Source organism: Chelonia mydas, chromosome 1 (assembly GCF_015237465.2).
Source record: "Chelonia mydas isolate rCheMyd1 chromosome 1, rCheMyd1.pri.v2, whole genome shotgun sequence".
NCBI classification, from domain to species: domain Eukaryota; kingdom Metazoa; phylum Chordata; order Testudines; family Cheloniidae; genus Chelonia; species Chelonia mydas.
The window spans coordinates 343274814-343294334 of NC_057849.1; the positions used below are offsets into that span (position 1 = coordinate 343274814).

Consider the following 19521-nt stretch of genomic DNA (forward strand, 5'->3'; position numbering starts at 1 on the left):
ACTAGGGGGGCGGGCACATGGGCATGGGCACTGGGGGGGGCCTGGACACAGACACGGGCACTGGGGGGCTGGGCACACGGACATGGGCACTGGGGGGGTTGGGGGCATGGGCACCGGGGGGGGCTGGGCACATGGACACGGGCACTGGGGGGCTGGACACACGGACACAGGGACTGGGAGGTGGGGTTGGACACATGGACCCAGGCACTTTGGGGGCTGACACACAGACGTGGGCTTTGAAGGGAGTTTGGGTGCAGGAGGGGGCTCAGGGCTGGGGCAGGGGGTTGGGGGGCAGGGGGAAGGGGGGGGGCGCTGTGCTGGGGGGAGCAGGACAGGGGCTCAGTAGGGGACACTCTCCCTGGCAGTCAGGAAGTGTCTCTCAGGGGCCTGGCCCCCGTGTGGTCCCAGCACTGTTTTGCAGAGCTGGGGATGGACCCCGGAGTCCGGGCCGGCGCTACGTCCAGGAGAGTGCCCCTGCCTCCTTTGCTGCCCCTCTTCAGCTCCCGTTGGGGGCCCGATTCTTCGTCCCATCCTGTCCTTGGCACCGGCTGGTCGGGGGCTGCTGCCCTTTGCCCCAGAGGCGGCTGCATTTCAGTGCTGGGGGGGACCCCTGTGGGGACACAAAGTGCCCTGGGGAAATGCTAGAGAGGAAGGAGGCTAATGTGGGTGAAGGGGATGCCACGCTGAGCCCGCGTGCTTTGGGGTTCAGGGTACCAGGTGGTCAGCTCTAACCTGCCAGAGCCCACTCCCCTCCCAGGGCTGGGATAGAACCCAGGAGTCCTGGCCCCCCCATATGTGTCACTGCCCGAACGAGTGCAGCGGATGTTGGCGTGTGCCCGTGTGGAGGCGTGTGCCCGTATGGAGCTGTCTCCCTGTGCTGAGGCATGTGCCGTGTGCCCAGGAGGGGGAAGCCCGCTGCGTGACGGAGCAGTGCCCGCCGCCCGCCTGCCAGCACCCGCTCCCCTCGCAGGGGAAGTGCTGTCCCGAGTGTGCGGGCTGTCTGTACAGCGGGCACCGGCTGAGGGACGGGCAGAGCTACCAGGAGGGGCCCTGCAGCACCTGCACCTGCAGGTTGAGTCCTGGGCACCAGGAGGGGAAGGGGGGCAAGCGGGTCCCACTGCCTGAGGTTCAAACCCAGGACCACTGCCCCCGGCTCAGGGCTGGGCTAGCAGGGGCTGCGGGGCAGGACTGAGGGGCACCAGCAGAGCTCAGGGGGTGGGGGGATCCCAGGGCTGGCCCGGCAGGGGGCTGCGGGTCAGGGCTGAATAGCAGGGCACAGTAGATTTGGGGAGTTGGGGGTGCCAGTCGCTGGGGCATGGGCGCCTTGTACCCGGGGAGAGGGACTCACAGGGCACAGCGGCCCCCACTGGCCATATGGGGCTGATCCCGCAGTCTGGCTGCCCCTGCCAACTGTATTTGCGCCCTGCCAGGCTGGGACCGTGCGGTGCCAGGAGACCGTGTGCCCGGAGCTCTCCTGCCTGGAGCGCGAGACCCTGCCTGGGCAGTGCTGCCCCACCTGTCGGCCAGGTGAGGTGCTGCTGGGGCGGGCACACGGGTCAGGCTGGCTCTGGGGTGCCCCTGCTCCCATCCCTTGGCAGAGGCCCAGTGGCACGTCCCAAGACCCGCTGTGTCTGCAGGGGAGGGGAGGCAGTGGGCATGGACCCTGGGGTACACTGTCGCGCCAGGCTGCGTGGGGCGGTGCTGGAGGAGTGCAGCCAGCTCTGGGGAGGACCGTGACCGTGGGAAGGGTCTTTGTTAAAACTAACAATGGGCATTTGTCATGTGGCTGCCAGAGCCGGGCACAGGGCAACACAACCGGGGCACCCGAGCCCAGGGCATCCGAATCCGGGGCAGCCCCTCAGGTGCTAAAGGAGTTGGCGGCTGTGATTGCAGAGCCATTGGCCATTATCTCTGAAAACTCATGGCGATTGGGGGAGGAGAGGTAGATACACTGGAGGGTAGGGATAGGATACAGAGGGACCTAGACAAATTAGAGGACTGGGCCAAAAGAAATCTGATGAGGTTCAACAAGGACAAGTGCAGAGTCCTGCACTTAGGATGGAAGAATCCCATATACCGCTACAGACTGGGGACCGACTGGCTCGGCAGCAGTTCTGCAGAAAAGGACCTAGGGGTGACAGTGGACGAGAAGCTGGATATGAGTCAACAGTGTGCCCTTGTTGCCAAGAAGGCCAATGGCATTTGGGGATGTATACGTAGGGGCATTGCCAGCAGATTGAGAGATGTGATCGTTCCCCTCTATTCGACACTGGTGAGGCCTCATCTCGAGTCCTGTGTCCAGTTTTGGGCCCCACACTACAAGAAGGATGTGGAAAAATTGGAAAGCGTCCAGCGGAGGGCAACAAAAATGATTAGGGGTCTGGAACACATGACTTATGAGGAGAGGCTGAGGGAACTGGGATTGTTTAGTCTGCGGAAGAGAAGAATGAGGGGGGATTTGATAGCTGCTTTCAACTACCTGAAAGGGGGATCCAAAGAGGATGGATCTAGACTCTTCTCAGTGGTAGCTGATGACAGAACAAGGAGTAATGGTCTCAAGTTGCAGTTGGGGAGGTCTAGGTTGGATATTAGGAAAAACTTTTTCACTTGGAGGGTGGTGAAGCACCGGAATGCGTTACCTAGGGAGGTGGTGGAATCTCCTTCCTTAGATATTTTTAAGGTCAGGCTTGACAGAGCCCTGGCTGGGATGATTTAGTTGGGGAGTGGTCCTGCTTTGAGCAGGGGGTTGGACTAGATGACCTCCTGAGGTCCCTTCCAACCTTGAGATTCTTTGATTCTATGGATTCGGGCCAGGAACTTGGATCCAGGACCCCAGGAGCTACGTCTCAGGGACTGCAGAGGAGCCGACATTAAAAGGGGAGAGACCCCACCTTGCTCCGCCCAGCACAACAACCCCCGTTGAGCCCCTGCCCTGCTCCCCCCAGCGCAGCGCCCCCTGCCCCACTCACCCCCCAGCGCAGCGCCCGCTGCTGAGCCCCTGGCTCCCTGCAGCCCGGGGGGAAGGAGGGGTGTCCATGTGACCCGACCGCTCTCCTGTGCTCAGGCTGTGAGTACGACGGGCAAAGGTACCAGGACGGAGACGTCTTCCTGGCCACATCCAACCCCTGCATGAACTGCTCTTGCCTGGTGAGACCTGCACTCCAGAGGCAGGGGTTTGTCCAGGGCCCCCACAGGGCAAACCAGGGGGGGCCAGGGCAGGGGTCACAAGAGCTGTGGGTCAGGACTGAGGGGCACCAGCAGAGCTGGGCGAGGGGAGCCTGGGGCAGGGCTAACGGGGCTGCGGGTTGGGAGTGAGAGGCACTGGCAGAGCTGGGGTCCCCAGAATTTGGGCTCCCCCAGCTCCAGAACAGCTCCTTGGAGGGGCCCTCAGTGGGCCAGACCCCCAGGGGGTCCCACTCTCCCGTCAGGGCGGCCATGTGGCCTTGCCACCCCGTATCCTGATCCTCTGGGGCTGCAGCGCCAGGCACCGTCCAGGCCACAGCGACCCCCGGGTTCAGGCTCTGCGTCTCTGGCATCCTTAGCCCCCAAGAGAGTCCCCCTCCCTCCCTCCAGGTCCCTGGGGTGCCGGGTCTGTAGGGCCAGGATCCCCCCAGGGGATGGGATGGGGACGGGATCCCCCCCAGGGGACGGGATGGGGACGGGATCCCCCCCAGGGGACAGGGTGGGGTCAGGACCCCCCCAGGGGAGGGGATCGGGACGGGACCCCCCCAGGGGATGGGTTGGGGCAGGAACCCCTGGGAACCCCCAGGGGCTGGGACCCCCCCAGGGGACGGGATGGGGACGGGACCCCCCAGGGGACGGGGTGGGGTCGGACACCAGCTGCGTCTCTCCTGCCCAGGATGGGAACGTCCAGTGCCTCCGACTCGTCTGCCCGCAGCTCCACTGCGCCACCCAGGAGGAGCTGCCCGGGGCCTGCTGCCCCCACTGCCAGGGTGAGCCTGGGGGGACACTGCTGGGTGAGTGGGGGGAGGGGAGGCAGGGGACAATGTGGGGGAAGGGGGGTGCTGGGGGGGGCAGATCAGGCCCTTTTAACAGGAGACAAGAACCTTCCACTGCAGGAGACGTCCCAGCCCTGCCGGTGCCCCTCACTCCCGACCCACAGCCCCCTGCTATTCCCATCCTGGGCTCACCCCCCCCCCCGCAGCCCTGCCGGTGCCCCTCACTCCCGACCCGCAGCCCCCTGGTATCCCCATCCTGGGCTCACCCCCCGCCCCCCTCCGCCCCGCAGCCCTGCCGGTGCCCCTCACTCCTGACCCACAGCCCCCTGCTATCCTCATCCTGGTCTCCCCTCCCGCAGCCCTGCCCGTGCCCCTCACTCCCGACCCACAGCCCCCTGCTATTCCCATCCTGGGCTCACCCCCCCCCGCAGCCCTGCCGGTGCCCCTCACTCCTGACCCACAGCCCCCTGGTATCCCCATCCTGGGCTCACCCCCCGCCCCCCTCCGCCCCGCAGCCCTGCCGGTGCCCCTCACTCCTGACCCACAGCCCCCTGCTATCCTCATCCTGGTCTCCCCTCCCGCAGCCCTGCCCGTGCCCCTCACTCCCGACCCACAGCCCCCTGCTATTCCCATCCTGGGCTCACCCCCCCCCACAGCCCTGCCGGTGCCCCTCACTCCTGACCCACAGCCCCCTGGTATCCCCATCCTGGGCTCCCCCCGCAGCCCTGCCAGTGCCCCTCACTCCTGACCCACAGCCCCCTGGTATCCCCATCCTGGGCTCCCCCCGCAGCCCTGCCGGTGCCCCTCACTCCCGACCCACAGCCCCCTGCTATTCCCATCCTGGGCTCACCCCCCCCCCCACAGCCCTGCCGGTGCCCCTCACTCCTGACCCACAGCCCCCTGGTATCCCCATCCTGGGCTCCCCCCGCAGCCCTGCCGGTGCCCCTCACTCCTGACCCACAGCCCCCTGGTATCCCCATCCTGGGCTCCCCCCGCAGCCCTGCCGGTGCCCCTCACTCCCGACCCACAGCCCCCTGCTATTCCCATCCTGGGCTCACCCCCCACCCCAGCCCCGCAGCCCTGCCGGTGCCCCTCACTCCCGACCCGCAGCCCCCTGGTATCCCCATCCTGGGCTCACCCCCCCCCGTCCCCCTCAGCCCTGCCAGTGTCCCTCACTCCTGACCCACAGCCCCCTGCTATCCCCATCCTGGTCTCCCCTCCCGCAGCCCTGCCCGTGCCCCTCACTCCCGACCCACAGCCCCCTGCTATCCCATCCTGGGCTTCCCCCCCACCTCGCAGCCCTGCCGGTGCCCCTCACTCCTGACCCACAGCCCCCTGCTCTCCACATCCTGGGCTCCCCCCCAGCCCCCTGCAGCCCTGCCGGTGCCCCTCACTCCCGACCTGCAGCCCCGCTCTCCCTGCCCCCGCTAGCCATGGCCTGGGCTCAGTGATAGCCGGGGGGCCAGGGGCCCAATTGATGCTGGTTCTCTCCCACCCAGGCTGTGTGGACGGAGCCGCCCAGCGGGCGCACGGTGAGGAGTGGGCGCCGCGCGCAGACCCCTGCCAGAGCTGCCGCTGCTTGGTAAGGCCACGCCCCCCCCGTGTCGCTGTGCAGGGCCTGGGGGCCCCCATCCCCACTGGCCCCAGGCCTGAGGGCGCCCCCTGCCGGCGCTCCCCGCTGCCCAGGCCAGAGCTCTATTCCCAGGCTCCGCCCCCAGCCCAGCCCAGGCTCCGCCCCTCCCGTTATTTGGCTGGACCCTTTCCAGGGGGGTCTGTCTGGGGGTCTGGGTGGGGCGGGAACGCCCTGGGCTGGGAGCTGCTGGCCTGTGGGTGGCCCCCGGAAGCCGTGACATCTCTGGCTTCAAGACTAAGCTCGATAAGTTTGTGGAGGGGGTGGTACGAAGGGCAAGTCACTGATCTTCGAGTACTAGCGGTAGAAGTGCCCAGTGGCCTGTGGTGGGGTGTCAGATGGGGTGGGATCTGGGTTACGACGGCGAATCCTTTCCTGGGGGTCTGGCTGGGGAGTCTTGCCCACGTGCTCAGGGATCAGCTGATGGGGTCGGGAAGGCATTTTCCTCCAGGGCAGACTGGCAGCAGCCCTGGGGGTTTTCGCCTTCCCCTGCAGCGTGGGGCGCGGGATTCTCTGCACCCCTAAACCATGAGTTGAGGACTGGGACAGCTCAGACGTGGGTCCGGGGTCTGTGACAGGAGGGGGCGGGTGAGGTTCTGTGGCCTGCGATGTGCAGGAGGTCGGACGAGATGATCCTAATGGTCCCTTAAAATCTGTGAGTCTATGACCCCCCCCTCCCCCCCCACAGGAGGGCCGCGCCGTGTGCAGGAAGAGGCAATGTGCCAGGCTGTGCCGTCACCCTGCCAGCCCCCGGCCGGGCACCTGCTGCCCCGTCTGCGATGGTGAGCGAGGGGCTTCTCGCGGGGGGCGGGGGCTGTGCTCCCTGGGGCCGTGGGGGGCGGGGTCGATGGGGAAGTGGGTCTGTCCCACGGGGTCGCTGGGGGGCTGGGCCCCCCTTCATTACTGGATGGCTGGTCTTATTGGGCCCAGGCCAGGTAATGCCAGGGTCAGTGCCCCCCTCCCAGCCCTGGGGCGCGGGCTCCGTGGTCCCTGCATGGGGGCCTGCCAGTGAGGGGCCCAGCTGGTGCCAGGCGGGGCGGGGGGTGAAGTCGGCACTGGGCTGAGGCCCAGAAAACTTGTTGCATGCCCTGGCTGTGGGGCCAGCCCAGTGCCCGCAGGAGGAGGCCCCTTGGGTGCCCGTCCCACCCTGCCAGGCAGGTGGTGCTGGGCTGGGGGCTGCGGCTGTGTCTGGGGGTGGGGAACTGGGCGGGGGGGGGGGGCGCGCCCTCAGGATGCATCGCCCTCTCTCCCTGCAGGCTGCTCGTGGGATGGCCGGGAGTTTGCCAGCGGGGAGCCGGTGCCCAGCGGGGAGCCCTGCACCCAGTGTGCCTGCTCGGTGCGTGATCCGGACGGGGGCAGCCTGGCACTGCCCGTCTGCACACCAGAGGGGCTGGGGCCTGCCTCCCCCGGGCATCCCTGGGGAGGGGCTGGCCGGTCTCCCGGCGTCCCCGGGGCGTTGCTCTGGAGCTGCTCCCTATGACCCAGCCAGGACTCTGGGGGAGCCTCCTCTCGGGGAGCAGCCTGTCTCCAGGGCAAGAAGCTTCCCCAGCTTCCCTCTTCCTGGGTCTGACCCCGGGGCATTCAGCCTCCTCTGCCCCTCCGTGCTCTTCCCGCAGCGAGTCCGGGCCCCGGGGGGCAGCCAGAGGGCCCTGCCCCCCAACCCCGCAGTCAGCCGGGTTATTAGTCGACGGGAACACGGCGCAGGGCAAAGCCAGGGCTCTGGTCCTCCCCCTGTGCCCCAAGCCAGCCAAGACTCACTCGCTTCCACCTGCCCGGCCCCTGCCCTACCCGTTGCTTCTCCTCCGGCCTTTGTCTCGCTTCCCGGGCCAAGAGTCCCCTGGTCCCAGCCCCCTCCTGGGTCTCCAGTTAGGAAGGGGTGGCCAGAGCATCCCTGCAGGCAGCTGGAGCAACCCCTGCAAAGGTCACACACCCTTATTCCCACCACCTAGACATTGGTGCGACACACGGGGAAACTGAGGCACACACAGCATTCATGCAAAACAGTGAGGCTCACATACAACATAACAAGGGAAAATCCCCACTTCGTACATCGGGGGCCCCAGAGGGCTGGGGGCCCCCGCTGCTCCGTTGGGTGGGGGGCTGGGCCGGGGCTGGCAGGGGCTCCTGGGTGGCAGGGCTGGGAGGGTCTCAAGGCAGCATATGGGGCTGGGCCCTGGGGCTCCCCCAGACCAGGGCGGGTGGGGGGGTAGGCTGGGGCAGCGACTGCTAAAGTGGGGGGCACCTGTGTCGTGCAGAGAGGGAATGTGTTGTGCAAACCCACCGCCTGCCCGCCTGCCCCCTGCCCGGAGCCCGTCCTGAGACCTGGCGAGTGCTGCCCGCAGTGAGTGGGGCTGGGGGGGGGCGCTGCCTGCAGTGAGTGGGGCTGGGGGAGGGGCACTGCCCGTGGTGAGTGGGGCTGGGGGAGGGGCGCTGCCCACGGTGAGTGGGGCTGGGGGGGGCACTGCTCACGGTGACTGGGGCGGGGGGCTGGTAAGGGGGGACACTGCTTGGAGCGAATGGGGGCCTGGGGCAGGTAGCCAGGGGGAGGGGAGGGCTCAGGGAGTTCAGGGGGCCTGTTTGCAGCAGGGGGCTGGGGGGCGCCCGTGGCGTCACTGCCCCACGCCGCGATGCCAGGGGCCGGGTGCCCTGGCTGCACCGCCACCGCCCGCCTCGCCCTAGGTGCCAGGACTGCCTCTACGATGCCCAGCCCTTCCCGGATGGCGCCACCTTCACCCCCCCGCAGGAGCCTTGCTTGAGCTGCCGCTGCCAGGTGAGCCGGGCACAGGGGCAGGTGCCCGTGGGGTTAGCACCCCCCAGGAGCCCTCTCCATGGGCCATTGCAGACGGCACAGCCCCTGCCCAAGGGATGCCAGTGCCCCGGGTGGGCCGCTGGCCTGGCAGCCTCACTGCGGGCGCCCCTGTGCTCCTGCCCCGCTCTCCCCATGCATGCTGCAGAGCACCGGAGGCCTGGCAGTGCCAGGCCTGCCCTGGGCAGGGCCGGCAGCTGGCGGGGCACCAAGGCACTGGCTGCGGGGGGGCCGGGGCACGGGCTGCGGAGGGGTCGGGCGGCTGGGCATGGGGCTGTGCCATGCTGGCTGAGGCTCTGTGCCAGCGGGCGGGAGTGGGGGCCCCTCGCCAATGCCCGGCTGTGCTCTGGCTCGTGCCCGCAGGCCGGGGAGGTGTCGTGTGAGCGCCTGGAGAAGAGTTGCCCACCCGTGCCCTGCAGCCACCCTGGCACTGCCCAGGGCCAGTGCTGCCCAGCCTGCCATGGTGAGTAGCTGGCGGGGCGAGGGGAGGACGGCGGGAGGGAGGGACCAGCAAGGGGCCTCCGGAGCTGCTGGCCCCACAGAGAGCCCCTAGCCCTGGCAGCAGGGCATGGGGGCGGGAGGGTGCCTCCAGGGCCTCCAGCAGAGCCAGCTCCTCCCCTGCATCCCCCGGCACAGGGCCTGGCCCCACGGGGCACAAGAACCCCCCAAGTTACGGGCTGGGCCGGCCTCCAGCGTTGCCCAAGCAGGTCTGGGCGTCCCTCCTGCTGGGTTCTGGGCAGGGCTGGCGCTTCCCTGTGCCCGTCCCGCTCGGCTGCGCTGGGAGGGGGGCCCACGGGGCCCGACCCATCCAGACCCCCGCCAGACCCACCCGGGCCACTGGGCGCTCAGAGCCAGGACTCTGAGCGGGGGGGGAGTCTGAGGAGCTGGGGTCTCTGAAAGGGGGGGCTGTCTCTGGGGTCTCTGAGCAGGGTGGGGGGCGGTAGAGGCTCTCTGGGGGTGCTGGGGTCTCTGAGCCGGCCTGGGGGTTTCTGGGGGTTCAGCTGGCAGCTGGGGCTGGCAGGCTGCCCCCCGTGGGGGGCTGTTCACCCGTCTTTCTCCGCGGGCAGCGTGTGAGTACGAGGGGCACCCCTACCGGCACGGAGAGACCTTCACGCCCCCGGGCCGCGGGCCCTGCGTGCAGTGCACCTGCTCGGTGAGTGACCCGGGGGACTCCTGGGACGGTCACACGTGGTTTGGGGGGGTCGGGGGGGCTCACCTCCACGTAACCAGCCCCTCCCTGTGCCCAGGGGTGCCCAGCCACGCGGGCACAGGGAGCAGGGGACGTGGGTCCCTGGCACCGAGCTAGGGCAGAGCAACGGAGGCCTGGGGGGTTGCTGGGCTGGGGGCGGGCAGCACGGGGGCAGGGGCAGCCCCGCCGAGGGGTGCCATGGCTGGGCTGTGCGGGGACACCGGCGCGCCCAGGTCTGTGCCCGCCCACCACTGACACCGGCTCTCTCGCACAGGCTGGGCACGTGCAGTGCCAGGAAGAGACGTGCCCCCCCATGTCCTGCGCCCAGCCCGTCCGGGACCCCCAGCGCTGCTGCCCCCTCTGCAGAGGTTGAGTAACGCCCGGTTCTGGGCCAGCCCCGGCCCGACGGCGCCCGCGTGCAGCACCGCTGCCCCCTGCGCGGGCCGGGGACATCGCCGGGGCGGGGCGCTGGGTGCTGCTGGCCCGTGGGCATTGACTGGGCTCGCCAGCCCTGGGGCAGCCCCTGGCCTGGCGGGGAAGGCTCCTCGCTCCCTGAGAACAGACCCGCCCCACACCTGAGAGCAGGGCCCGGAGCTGGGGGCTGGGAGGGCAGGGCCCCGGGAGGGGGGCAGGACCTTGGGGGGGTCAAAAGGATAGGGTCCTGGTGGGGGGCTGGGAAGGCCCAGGGGAAGGAGGGGTGAGCCGTCTGGGGGTCCCCGGGGGCTGTGGCAGGGAGGCCCCCCCCCTCACGGCCTGCATCCCCCAGTGTGTGTGCTGGCCGACGAGGAGTTCGAGGAGGGGGCGCAGTGGAAGCCGGACGGGGACCCCTGCACCACCTGCACCTGCCTCGCCGGAGAGCCCGTCTGCGGGGCCCTGCCGTGCCCGCCTCTCGCCTGCCAGCACCCCGCCCGGCTGAGCGGTGAGTGCCCCTCCCCCCTGACCCCCCCCACCACACTGACCCCTGCTCCCACCCCTCACCTGCCAGCACCCCGCCCGGCTGAGCGGTGAGTGCCCCTCCCCCCCGACCCCCCCCACACACTGCCCCCTGCTCCCGCCCCTCGCCTGCCAGCACCCCGCCCGGCTGAGCGGTGAGTGCCCCTCCCCTCACTGACCCCCCCCCCCCCAAACACTGCCCCCTTCTCCCGCCCCTCGCCTGCCAGCACCCCGCCCGGCTGAGCGGTGAGTGCCCCTCCCCTCACTGACCCCCCCCCAAACACTGCCCCCTTCTCCCGCCCCTCGCCTGCCAGCACCCCGCCCGGCTGAGCGGTGAGTGCCCCTCCCCCCACTGCCCCTCCCCACTGCCCCCATCCCTCACTTCCCCCCACTCCACCCAGTTCAATTGTGGGTGCCCACCTGGCCCCACCCCCTCCGTTTTGTGGTCCCCCCCAATGCGGTGGTGGCTGCTCAGTGCCCGGTACAGTCCATGCCCCTCCTCCCCCCGGCCCTGGCTCCGCACCCCTGAGCTCCGGGGGTCTGCGTGGCACCGGGCCCATGGCAGACACCGGGCGCCGTGGGTCCATCCAGCGGGGGCAGCCCGTAGAGCCGGCCGGGCACCGGGAGTGACCCCTCAGTGCCTCCTGCTGGCCCAGGCCCCGCCTGCCCTGGGGCTGGGCTGTGGGGCGGGTGGCCGCGGGCCGATCAGGGCGCCCCGCTGTGCTAACCCGCCCGCTCTCTCCTCGGCCAGGGGACTGCTGCCCGACCTGTGCCCAGTGCACCTACAACCAGCACCTCTACGCCAATGGGCAGGCCTTCGCCGACCCACACAGCCCCTGCCAGCGCTGCCAGTGCACGGTGAGGGGGCCGGCCCACGGGGCACCGCGGCCGGCAGCCCACCGGGGCCTCTGTGCCCCCGGAGCAGCCCCTCCCCGCTGGGGTCAGTGGGGACGCCCTCCCCAGTTGCCAGGGTTGTGGTGCCGGACCTCCCAGTCCTCTCTAGGGTGTGGGCACGGAGCCGCCCCTGGGTCCTGCCTGGGGCGCGGGCACAGAGCCCCCCAGTGCTGGGCTGCATCCGCATGCCCCCATCGTGGGTTGCCCTGGGGCTCCCCCTGAGGGTACCTGTTCCTAGGATACAGAGCCCAGCCGGGGGCTGGAACTAATGGGGCAGGGTCTGAGCCATGCTCAGCCTGGGGGTCCCATGGGGTGGGTCAGGGGAGGCTGGGAGCTCAAGCTCTGGGGGGATCCGGGGTCAGGGGCAGAGCAGGCTGGGGGGCCGTGGGGGCCCCATGGGGGGTGGGATGGGGGAGGCTGGGAGAGCAGGCCCTGGGGGGGATCCAGGGTCTGGGGCAGAGCAGGCTGGGGGGCAAGGGGGGCCCCGCGGGGTGGGTCGGGGGAGGCTGGGAGCGCAGGCCCTGGGGGGATCCGGGGTCGGGAGCAGAGCAGGCTGGGGGGCCCTACGGGGTGGGTTGGAGGGGGGCTGGGAGCGCAGGCCCTCGGGGGATCCAGGGTCGGGGGCAGAGCGGGCTGGGGGGCGAGGGGGGGCCCCACGGGGTGGGTCGGGGGGCTAGGAGCGCAGGCCCTGGGGGGATCCGGGGTCTGGGGCAGAGCAGGGTGGGGGTGGGCCCGGAGGCCCCGCAGGGTGGGTCGGGGGAGGCTCTCGGGAGCCGCCGGTGACCTGGCCCCCTGCCCGCAGGACGGGACCGTGCAGTGCTCGCCCGTCGCCTGCCCCCCGCCCAGCTGCCCCCGCCCGGAGAGCCAGCCTGGCCAGTGCTGCCCCACGTGTCGGGGTGAGTGTGCCACTGAGGGGCTGGGCACTCCCGGGTTCCCCACCCAGCTCTGCCGGTGAGGCCCTGCCCCAAACGGGGGTGATGGCGCTGAGCCCCCCGCCCCGCCTCCCCATACCCCCCCAGGGGACTCGGCTGCCCCTTGCAGAGGCAGTGAGTGGCCCCCAGAGGGCACTGTGACCCCGGGGCGCTGCCCTGGGGCAGACGTGCGATGCCCCCGATGCCCCCGTCCATCGCCGGACCGGCCAAGCGGACCTGGGGGGAGGGGCACGGGGCTGGTGGCCCCCTCGGGGCTCCCTGGGGGCCCCGGGAGGCAGGGGCTGCAAACGGGGTGGGCTGGGGTGAGGGAGCCAACCCTGGGGGGCTGGGCCTGAAGCAGCTGGCTGATCCCAGCCGGGGGGAGAGGGGGCACAGGGCAGGGCTAGGGGGCAGGACAGGTTAGGCTGGGGGGCAGGATGGGTGGGGCTGGGTGGGGCAGGGCAGGGGTGGCGGCAGGATGGGAGGGGGAACAGGGCAGGGCTGGGGGGCAGGATGGGAGGAGGGCATAGGGCGGGAGGCAGGACAGGGGGCAGGGCAGGGCTGAGGGGAGGATGGGAGGGGGCACTGGGCGGGGTGGGGCAGGACGGGGGGGCAGGGCTGGGCTGGGGGCACAGGGCCGGGCTGGGGGCAGGACAGGAGGGAGGGCATAGGGCTGGGGGGCAGGGCAGGGGCAGGGGGGCAAGATGGGAGGGGGTCACACGGCGGGGCAGGGCAGGGTGGGCGCAGGGCCGGGCTGGGGGGCAGGACAGGGTGGGGGTCGGTGGTCGCTGACATCTGCCCCCCCAGGCTGCAGCGTGGAGGGGGGCGCGGTGGAGGCGGGCGAGCGGTTCCCCAGCCCGCAGGACCCCTGCCAGCTGTGCGTCTGCACCGACGGGATCGTCAGCTGCTCGGCGCGGGACTGCCCCGGTGCCCTGTGCGCCCGCCCGCTGCCCGGCTCCTGCTGCCCGAACAACTGCAACGGTGACCCCCCCGACCCCTGCCCGCGGGGGCCACGAGCCGGTCCCCCTCCCCCCTGCCCGTGCCCGGTCTCCCACTACCCCGACCTCTGCCCCCGGGGGCCACGAGCCGGTCCCCCTGCCCGTGCCCGGTCTCCCACTACCCCGACCCCTGCCCCCGGGGGCCACGAGCCGGTCCCCCTCCCCCCTGCCCGTGCCCGGTCTCCCACTACCCCGACCCCCTGCCCGCGGGGGCCACGAGCCGGTCCCCCTCCCCCCTGCCCGTGCCTGGTCTCCCACTACCCCGACCCCGACCCCCTGCCCGCGGGGGCCACGAGCCGGTCCCCCTCCCCCCTGCCCGTGCCCGGTCTCCCACTACCCCGACCCCTGCCCGTGCCCGGTCTCCCACTACCCCGACCCCTGCCCCCGGGGGCCACGAGCCGGTCCCCCTCCCCCCTGCCCGTGCCCGGTCTCCCACTACCCCGACCCCTGCCTGCGGGGGCCACAAGCCGGTCCCCCTCCCCCCTGCCCGTGCCTGGTCTCCCACTACCCCGACCCCGACCCCCTGCCCGCGGGGGCCACAAGCCGGTCCCCCTCCCCCTGCCCGTGCCCGGTCTCCCACTACCCTGCCCCCTGCCCCCGGGGGCCACGAGCCGGTCCCCCTCCCCCCTGCCCGTGCCCAGTCTTCCACTACCCTGACCCCTGCCCGCGGGGGCCACGAGCCGGTCCCCCTCCCCCCTGCCCGTGCCCGGTCTCCCACTACCCTGACCCCTGCCCCCGGGGGCCACGAGCCGGTCCCCCTCCCCCCCTGCCCGTGCCCGGTCTCCCACTACCCCGACCCCTGCCCGTGCCCGGTCTCCCACTACCCCGACCCCCTGCCCGCGGGGGCCATGAGCCGGTCCCCCTCCCCCCTGCCCGTGCCCGGTCTCCCACTACCCCGATCCCTGCCCGTGCCCGGTCTCCCGCTACCCCGACCCCTGCCCCCGGGGGCCACGAGCCGGTCCCCCTCCCCCCTGCCCGTGCCTGGTCTCCCACTACCCCGACCCCAACCCCCTGCCCGCGGGGGCCACAAGCCGGTCCCCCTCCCCCCTGCCCGTGCCCGGTCTCCCACTACCCCGACCCCTGCCCGTGCCCGGTCTCCCGCTACCCCGACCCCTGCCCCCGGGGGCCACGAGCCGGTCCCCCCCCCCCCCTGCCCGTGCCTGGTCTCCCACTACCCCGACCCCGACCCCCTGCCCGCGGGGGCCACAAGCCGGTCCCCCTCCCCCCTGCCCGTGCCCGGTCTCCCACTACCCCGACCCCTGCCCGTGCCCGGTCTCCCGCTACCCCGACCCCTGCCCCCGGGGGCCACGAGCCGGTCCCCCTCCCCCCTGCCCGTGCCCGGTCTCCCACTACCCCGACCCCTGCCCCCGGGGGCCACGAGCCGGTCCCCCTCCCCCCTGCCCGTGCCCGGTCTCCCGCTACCCCGACCCCTGCCGCCGGGGGCCACGAGCCGGTCCCCCTCCCCCCTGCCCGTGCCCGGTCTCCCACTACCCCGACCCCTGCCTGCGGGGGCCACGAGCCGGTCCCCCTCCCCCCTGCCCGTGCCTGGTCTCCCACTACCCTGACCCCGACCCCCTGCCCGCGGGGGCCACAAGCCGGTCCCCCTCCCCCTGCCCGTGCCCGGTCTCCCACTACCCCGACCCCTGCCGCCGGGGGCCACGAGCCGGTCCCCCTCCCCCCTGCCCGTGCCCGGTCTCCCACTACCCCGACCCCTGCCTGCGGGGGCCACGAGCCGGTCCCCCTCCCCCCCTGCCCGTGCCTGGTCTCCCACTACCCTGACCCCGACCCCCTGCCCGCGGGGGCCACAAGCCGGTCCCCCTCCCCCTGCCCGTGCCCGGTCTCCCACTACCCCGACCCCTGCCCCCGGGGGCCACGAGTCGGTCCCCCTCCCCCTGCCCGTGCCCGGTCTCCCACTACCCCGACCCCTGCCCCCGGGGGCCACGAGTCGGTCCCCCTCCCCCCTGCCCGTGCCCGGTCTCCCACTACCCTGACCCCTGCCCGCAGGGGCCACGAGCCGGTCCCCCTCCCCACTGCCCGTGCCCAGTCTCCCACTACCCAGACCCCTGCCCGCAGGGGCCACGAGCCGGTCCCCCTCCCCCCTGCCCGTGCCCGGTCTCCCACTACCCCGAACCCCTGCCTGCGGGGGCCACGAGCCGGTCCCCCTCCCCCCTGCCCGTGCCCCTGCCCGCGGGGGCCACAAGCCGGTCCCCCTCCCCCCCGCCCATGCCAGTCCCCCCGACCCCGACCCCCTGCCCGCGGGGGCCACGGGCCAGTCCCCCCAACCCCGATCCCCCGACCACGGGGGACCCCACCGGGCCAGTTTCCCCAGCCCCAGTGGACACGGTTCTGTCGGGGCTGGGGGCGGATCGGGCACTGCTGCACTGGGCACCAACCCACTGGACGGGGCCTGGGCGGCATCTCAGGGGCCCTCGCTGTCTGCCCCATCCTCCCAGCATGCATTGCAGAGGCGGGGTCCCCTCCATTAGCCCCCCCGTGTCCCCTCTTCGTCTGCCCTAGGCTGCAGCTACGGGGGGAAGGAGTACCCCAACGGCGCTGAGTTCCCGCACCCCACGGACCGCTGCAAGCAATGCCACTGCCTCGTAAGTGCCGGGGGGCGAGCGGGGCCCCTGGCCCGAGGATGGTTCAGCGTGGCCCACCGGACACCTGGGTCCCAGCCCGGGCTCTGCTGCTGCCTTGCTGGGGGAAGCTGGGCCGGTTGCGTCTCGTTAGCCCATGGCCGGGGGACCGATCGTGCAGCCAGCGCCCCCGCCGGCCCCGCTCTGCCTGCTCCCCGCGTTACAAATGGGGAAACTGAGGCACAGAGCAGGCAAGCACGGCAGAGCTGAGACTAGAGCCCAGGCATCCTGGACTCCAGTCCAATGGCTGAGCCACTGCCCCCGAGGGAGGGGCCCATTTAACCCCGTCCCGGCCACAGCGAGGGGCCGGGGCGTCGCAGTGGACGGTGGTTTTCACGCTGTGCTGAGTGGGGGCTGGGTGGGGTTGAGGGCGGGGCTGGAGGGCAGAGGTCCGATGCTGGGGGCACAGTCTGGGGCGGGGGTCACGGGATGGGTGGGATGCTGTGCTGGGGCACAGGGTGGGGTGGGGGCTGGGAGGCAGGACTCCTGGGTTCTCTCCCCGGCAGTGCCTGGCTGGCTCTGACCTGCCTCTCCCCCCTGCAGAACGGCCACGTGCAGTGTCTGTCGCGGCGCTGCCCGCCCCTGCCCTGCGCGGAGCCCTTCCTGGTGCCCGGCGGGTGCTGCCCCCAGTGCCCAGGTAGGCCGGAGCCCGGGGGAGTGGTCTGGGGGGGTCACGGCCCCTTCGCAGCTGCCCCCCATCTGTCTGGGGGGGGGCTGGGAGGCACCATGGGGCTGTTTGCTGGCAGGGCCGAGCTGAGCGCGGCCCATCTGGGCTCCCGGGAGGTACCCCCCAGCACTGACCCCACGAGCTAAACCCTCTGCCGCCTTGAAACCCGCCCCTGCCATGGCCAAGGGCAGGGAGCGCCTGGGGGAGTCGGGCGCTCTGTCCCCGGCGCCCCCCCCCAACCGCCCCTGTCTCCTCCCAGAGCCCCCGGCGGGCTGCCTCTTCGCGGGCGTCTCCTACCAGCCCACGCAGCGATTCTACGACCCCTCGGACGCCTGCCGCCTCTGCCTCTGTGCCAACGGGACCGTCACCTGCCAGCGCCAGCCTTGCGCCCCCGCCCTCTGCACCCACCCCCTGCGGCGGGACTGCTGCCGGTCCTGTGACGGTACCCCCTGACCCCCTGAGCCCCCCACTGGGCCACACTGGGCTCCCCGGTCCCGCTGAGCCCCCCACTGGGCACCCCACGGTCCACACTGGGCTCCCCGGTCCCGCTGAGCCCCCCACTGGGCACCCCACGGTCCACACTGGGCCTCCCGGTCCTGCTGAGCCCCCCGCTGGTGCCTCCTTGGGCTTCCCTGGGCCCCCTGAGGCCCCTCCTGGGCCCCCCAGCCTCTGTGTTCTGCCCCCACCCCCTGCGGCGGGACTGCTGCCGCTCCTGTGACGGTACCCCCTGTTCGGTCCCCAGAACCCCCTCCCTGGGCCTCCCCAGCCCCCCTGCGCCCCTCAAATCCCAGCTGGGTCCACTAAGCATTCCCCCCCCAGTACTCCTGGGCTTTGCACGTACCCTCACAGCAGGGCTGCTGCCGCTTCTGTGACGATACCCCTTGGGCCCCCCAGCCCCCCTCTGGGTCCCCTGAAACCACCCAGTGACCTGGGCCCCCAAATCCCCCGCTGCACCTCCAGCCCCCGTGCTCTGCTCCCCCCTGCAGCAGGAACACTTCCCCCCGGCTCTGCTCCTGCCCCACTCTTGTGCCCGGTGCCATCCCCCGCTCTGCCCCCAGGCTGCCTGTACCAGGGGAAGGAGCTGCCCAACGGGGAGCAGTTCCCGGACCCCGCGGAGCCGTGCCGCGTCTGCACCTGCTGGGAGGGCAGCGTCTCCTGCCAGCCCAGGGCCTGCCCGCTGCTCCAGTGCCCCTTCCCTGCCCGGGGGCCGTGCTGCCAGGTCTGCGAAGGTGGGTTGGGCATGGGGTGCGGGCGGAGGCCGGGCTGGGCTAGCCCAGGGGGCTGCTGGGCTCCACCAGTTGGGGTGCCAAGGCTGGGGGGTGGGTCAGCCCCTGGGGGGTGTCTTGGGCCCTGGCCCCCTCTGCAGTGCCTGGCACCAGGCTCACTCTGTCCGGCCCCCACAGGCTGCGAGTACTTGGGCGAGGGTTACCTCGACGGCCAGGAGTTCCCGGACCCCCAGGACACCTGCGGCCGCTGTGCCTGCCTCCACGGCTTCGTCACCTGCACCAAGACGCCCTGCGACCCGCCGGGCTGCCGCCACCCCGCCAGCCCCCCAGGCCGGTGCTGCCCCGTGTGCCAGGGTAAGTGGGGCTCGGGGGAGGGTGGGCACCGCGTGGCATGGCCACTCTCCACCACCACCAGGCATGGCTGGGGAACCTCAGGCCTTGTTAAAATGAAGGGGTACAGCCAGTGCCCCCCAGCCCCACTGGTGCCCCTCATCCCTGACCCACAGACCCCTGCTAGCCCAGCCCTGGGCTCCCCCTGGTGCCCCTCAATCTCAATCTGTAGCCCCCTGCTGTCCTAGCTCTGCCCCTCCCAGCCCCACTGGTGCCCCTGACCCACAGCCCCCTGCTAGCCCAACCCAGCTCTGTCCCTCCCCAACCCCACTGGTACCCCTCACGCCCGACCTGCAGCCCCCTTCTAGCCCAGCTCTGGGCAGAACCAGGGGGCAGGGTGGAGCCAGTCGATGGCTCCAGCGTTTCTGTTCCTCACGGGCACCGCAGCCAGGCCTGGGCAGGGTACCGATGGGCTGAGCTGGTTCGGCCATTCCCAGTGCCCACGGCAGGCCCAGGTGCCAGGGGAGGGGAGGGTGGTCCAGTGGTCAGGGCACTCGCGTGGGGAGGAGGAGGCAGGTTTTGCTGCCGACGCCCTGCTTGACCCTGGGCAGGTTCTGGGCCTCAACCTCCGTCCAGCCTGGCCAGCGTGACGCCAGCCCAGCCTGCCCCACCCGGAGCGGAGCCTGAGGCCATGCCAGCCTGGCCTGGCCCCCGGAGCGGTGCCTGTGGTGAGAGCAGGCCCAGGCCGGGTCTGGGGGCGTTGCTGGCTCCACCGCGGGACGGTGCTGGGCGTGGGGCTGGGCGCAGGATCGGGGCCAGATCTCCCAAGTGCTGGAGGGGGCTTGGGATTGGCGGGTGCTGGAGGGGGACACCTGGGATGTGGGGGGCTGGTTCTCCCCCGCGCTCAATGTCTTTCCTCCCCTCCGGTGCCAGGCTGCCACTTCCAGGGCCAGGACCTCGCGGACGGAGAGACCTTCCCGGCCCCCGATGGGCGCTGCGAGCAGTGTCGCTGCCTGGTACGTTCCCGGGGGGGCATGGCTGGCCCTGTGGGGAGAGGGCTGGGCACAGCCCCAGGGGGCACAGGGAGCCGAGCTGGCACAGTGGGGGCGCTGGGGGCCTGCCCTGCTCACCCCCGTTCCCTGCCCTCTTGCAGCGGGGAGAGGTGTCCTGCGGGCCCCTGCCCTGCCCTGGGGTGACGTGTCCCCACCCGGCCGTGGGCCCCTGCGACTGCCCCGTGTGCGACGGCTGCAGCTTCCACGGGCGAGCGTGCGGCAACGGGGAGCGCTTCCCCGACCCTCACGACGCCTGCCAGCTCTGCTCCTGCCTGGTGAGTGTCCACCCC

The 19521-nt window shown here is 71.8% G+C and overlaps 1 protein-coding gene across 6 annotated transcripts in view; it reads left to right on the forward strand.

Moving 5' to 3' along the window:
* The window catches only part of LOC102941808 (kielin cysteine rich BMP regulator), a 47282-nt gene that overhangs the window by 12491 nt on the left and 15270 nt on the right, over positions 1–19521 (forward strand). For 4 of the 6 annotated variants that reach the window (XM_043521336.1, XM_043521338.1, XM_043521341.1 and 1 more), the window contains exons 7-28: positions 1431–1527; positions 3065–3147; positions 3860–3953; positions 5459–5541; positions 6278–6371; positions 6846–6925; positions 7845–7930; positions 8269–8359; positions 8759–8858; positions 9463–9548; positions 9859–9952; positions 10351–10503; positions 11269–11375; positions 12214–12307; positions 13130–13303; positions 15838–15920; positions 16500–16593; positions 16883–17065; positions 17682–17852; positions 18027–18203; positions 19113–19195; positions 19333–19506. In XM_043521336.1, coding sequence (XP_043377271.1) covers positions 1431–1527; positions 3065–3147; positions 3860–3953; positions 5459–5541; positions 6278–6371; positions 6846–6925; positions 7845–7930; positions 8269–8359; positions 8759–8858; positions 9463–9548; positions 9859–9952; positions 10351–10503; positions 11269–11375; positions 12214–12307; positions 13130–13303; positions 15838–15920; positions 16500–16593; positions 16883–17065; positions 17682–17852; positions 18027–18203; positions 19113–19195; positions 19333–19506 — 2481 coding nt within the window. The remainder of the gene's footprint in view (positions 1–1430; positions 1528–3064; positions 3148–3859; positions 3954–5458; positions 5542–6277; positions 6372–6845; positions 6926–7844; positions 7931–8268; positions 8360–8758; positions 8859–9462; positions 9549–9858; positions 9953–10350; positions 10504–11268; positions 11376–12213; positions 12308–13129; positions 13304–15837; positions 15921–16499; positions 16594–16882; positions 17066–17681; positions 17853–18026; positions 18204–19112; positions 19196–19332; positions 19507–19521) is intronic. The other 2 variants (XM_043521347.1, XM_043521351.1) reach the window with 2 other exon arrangements.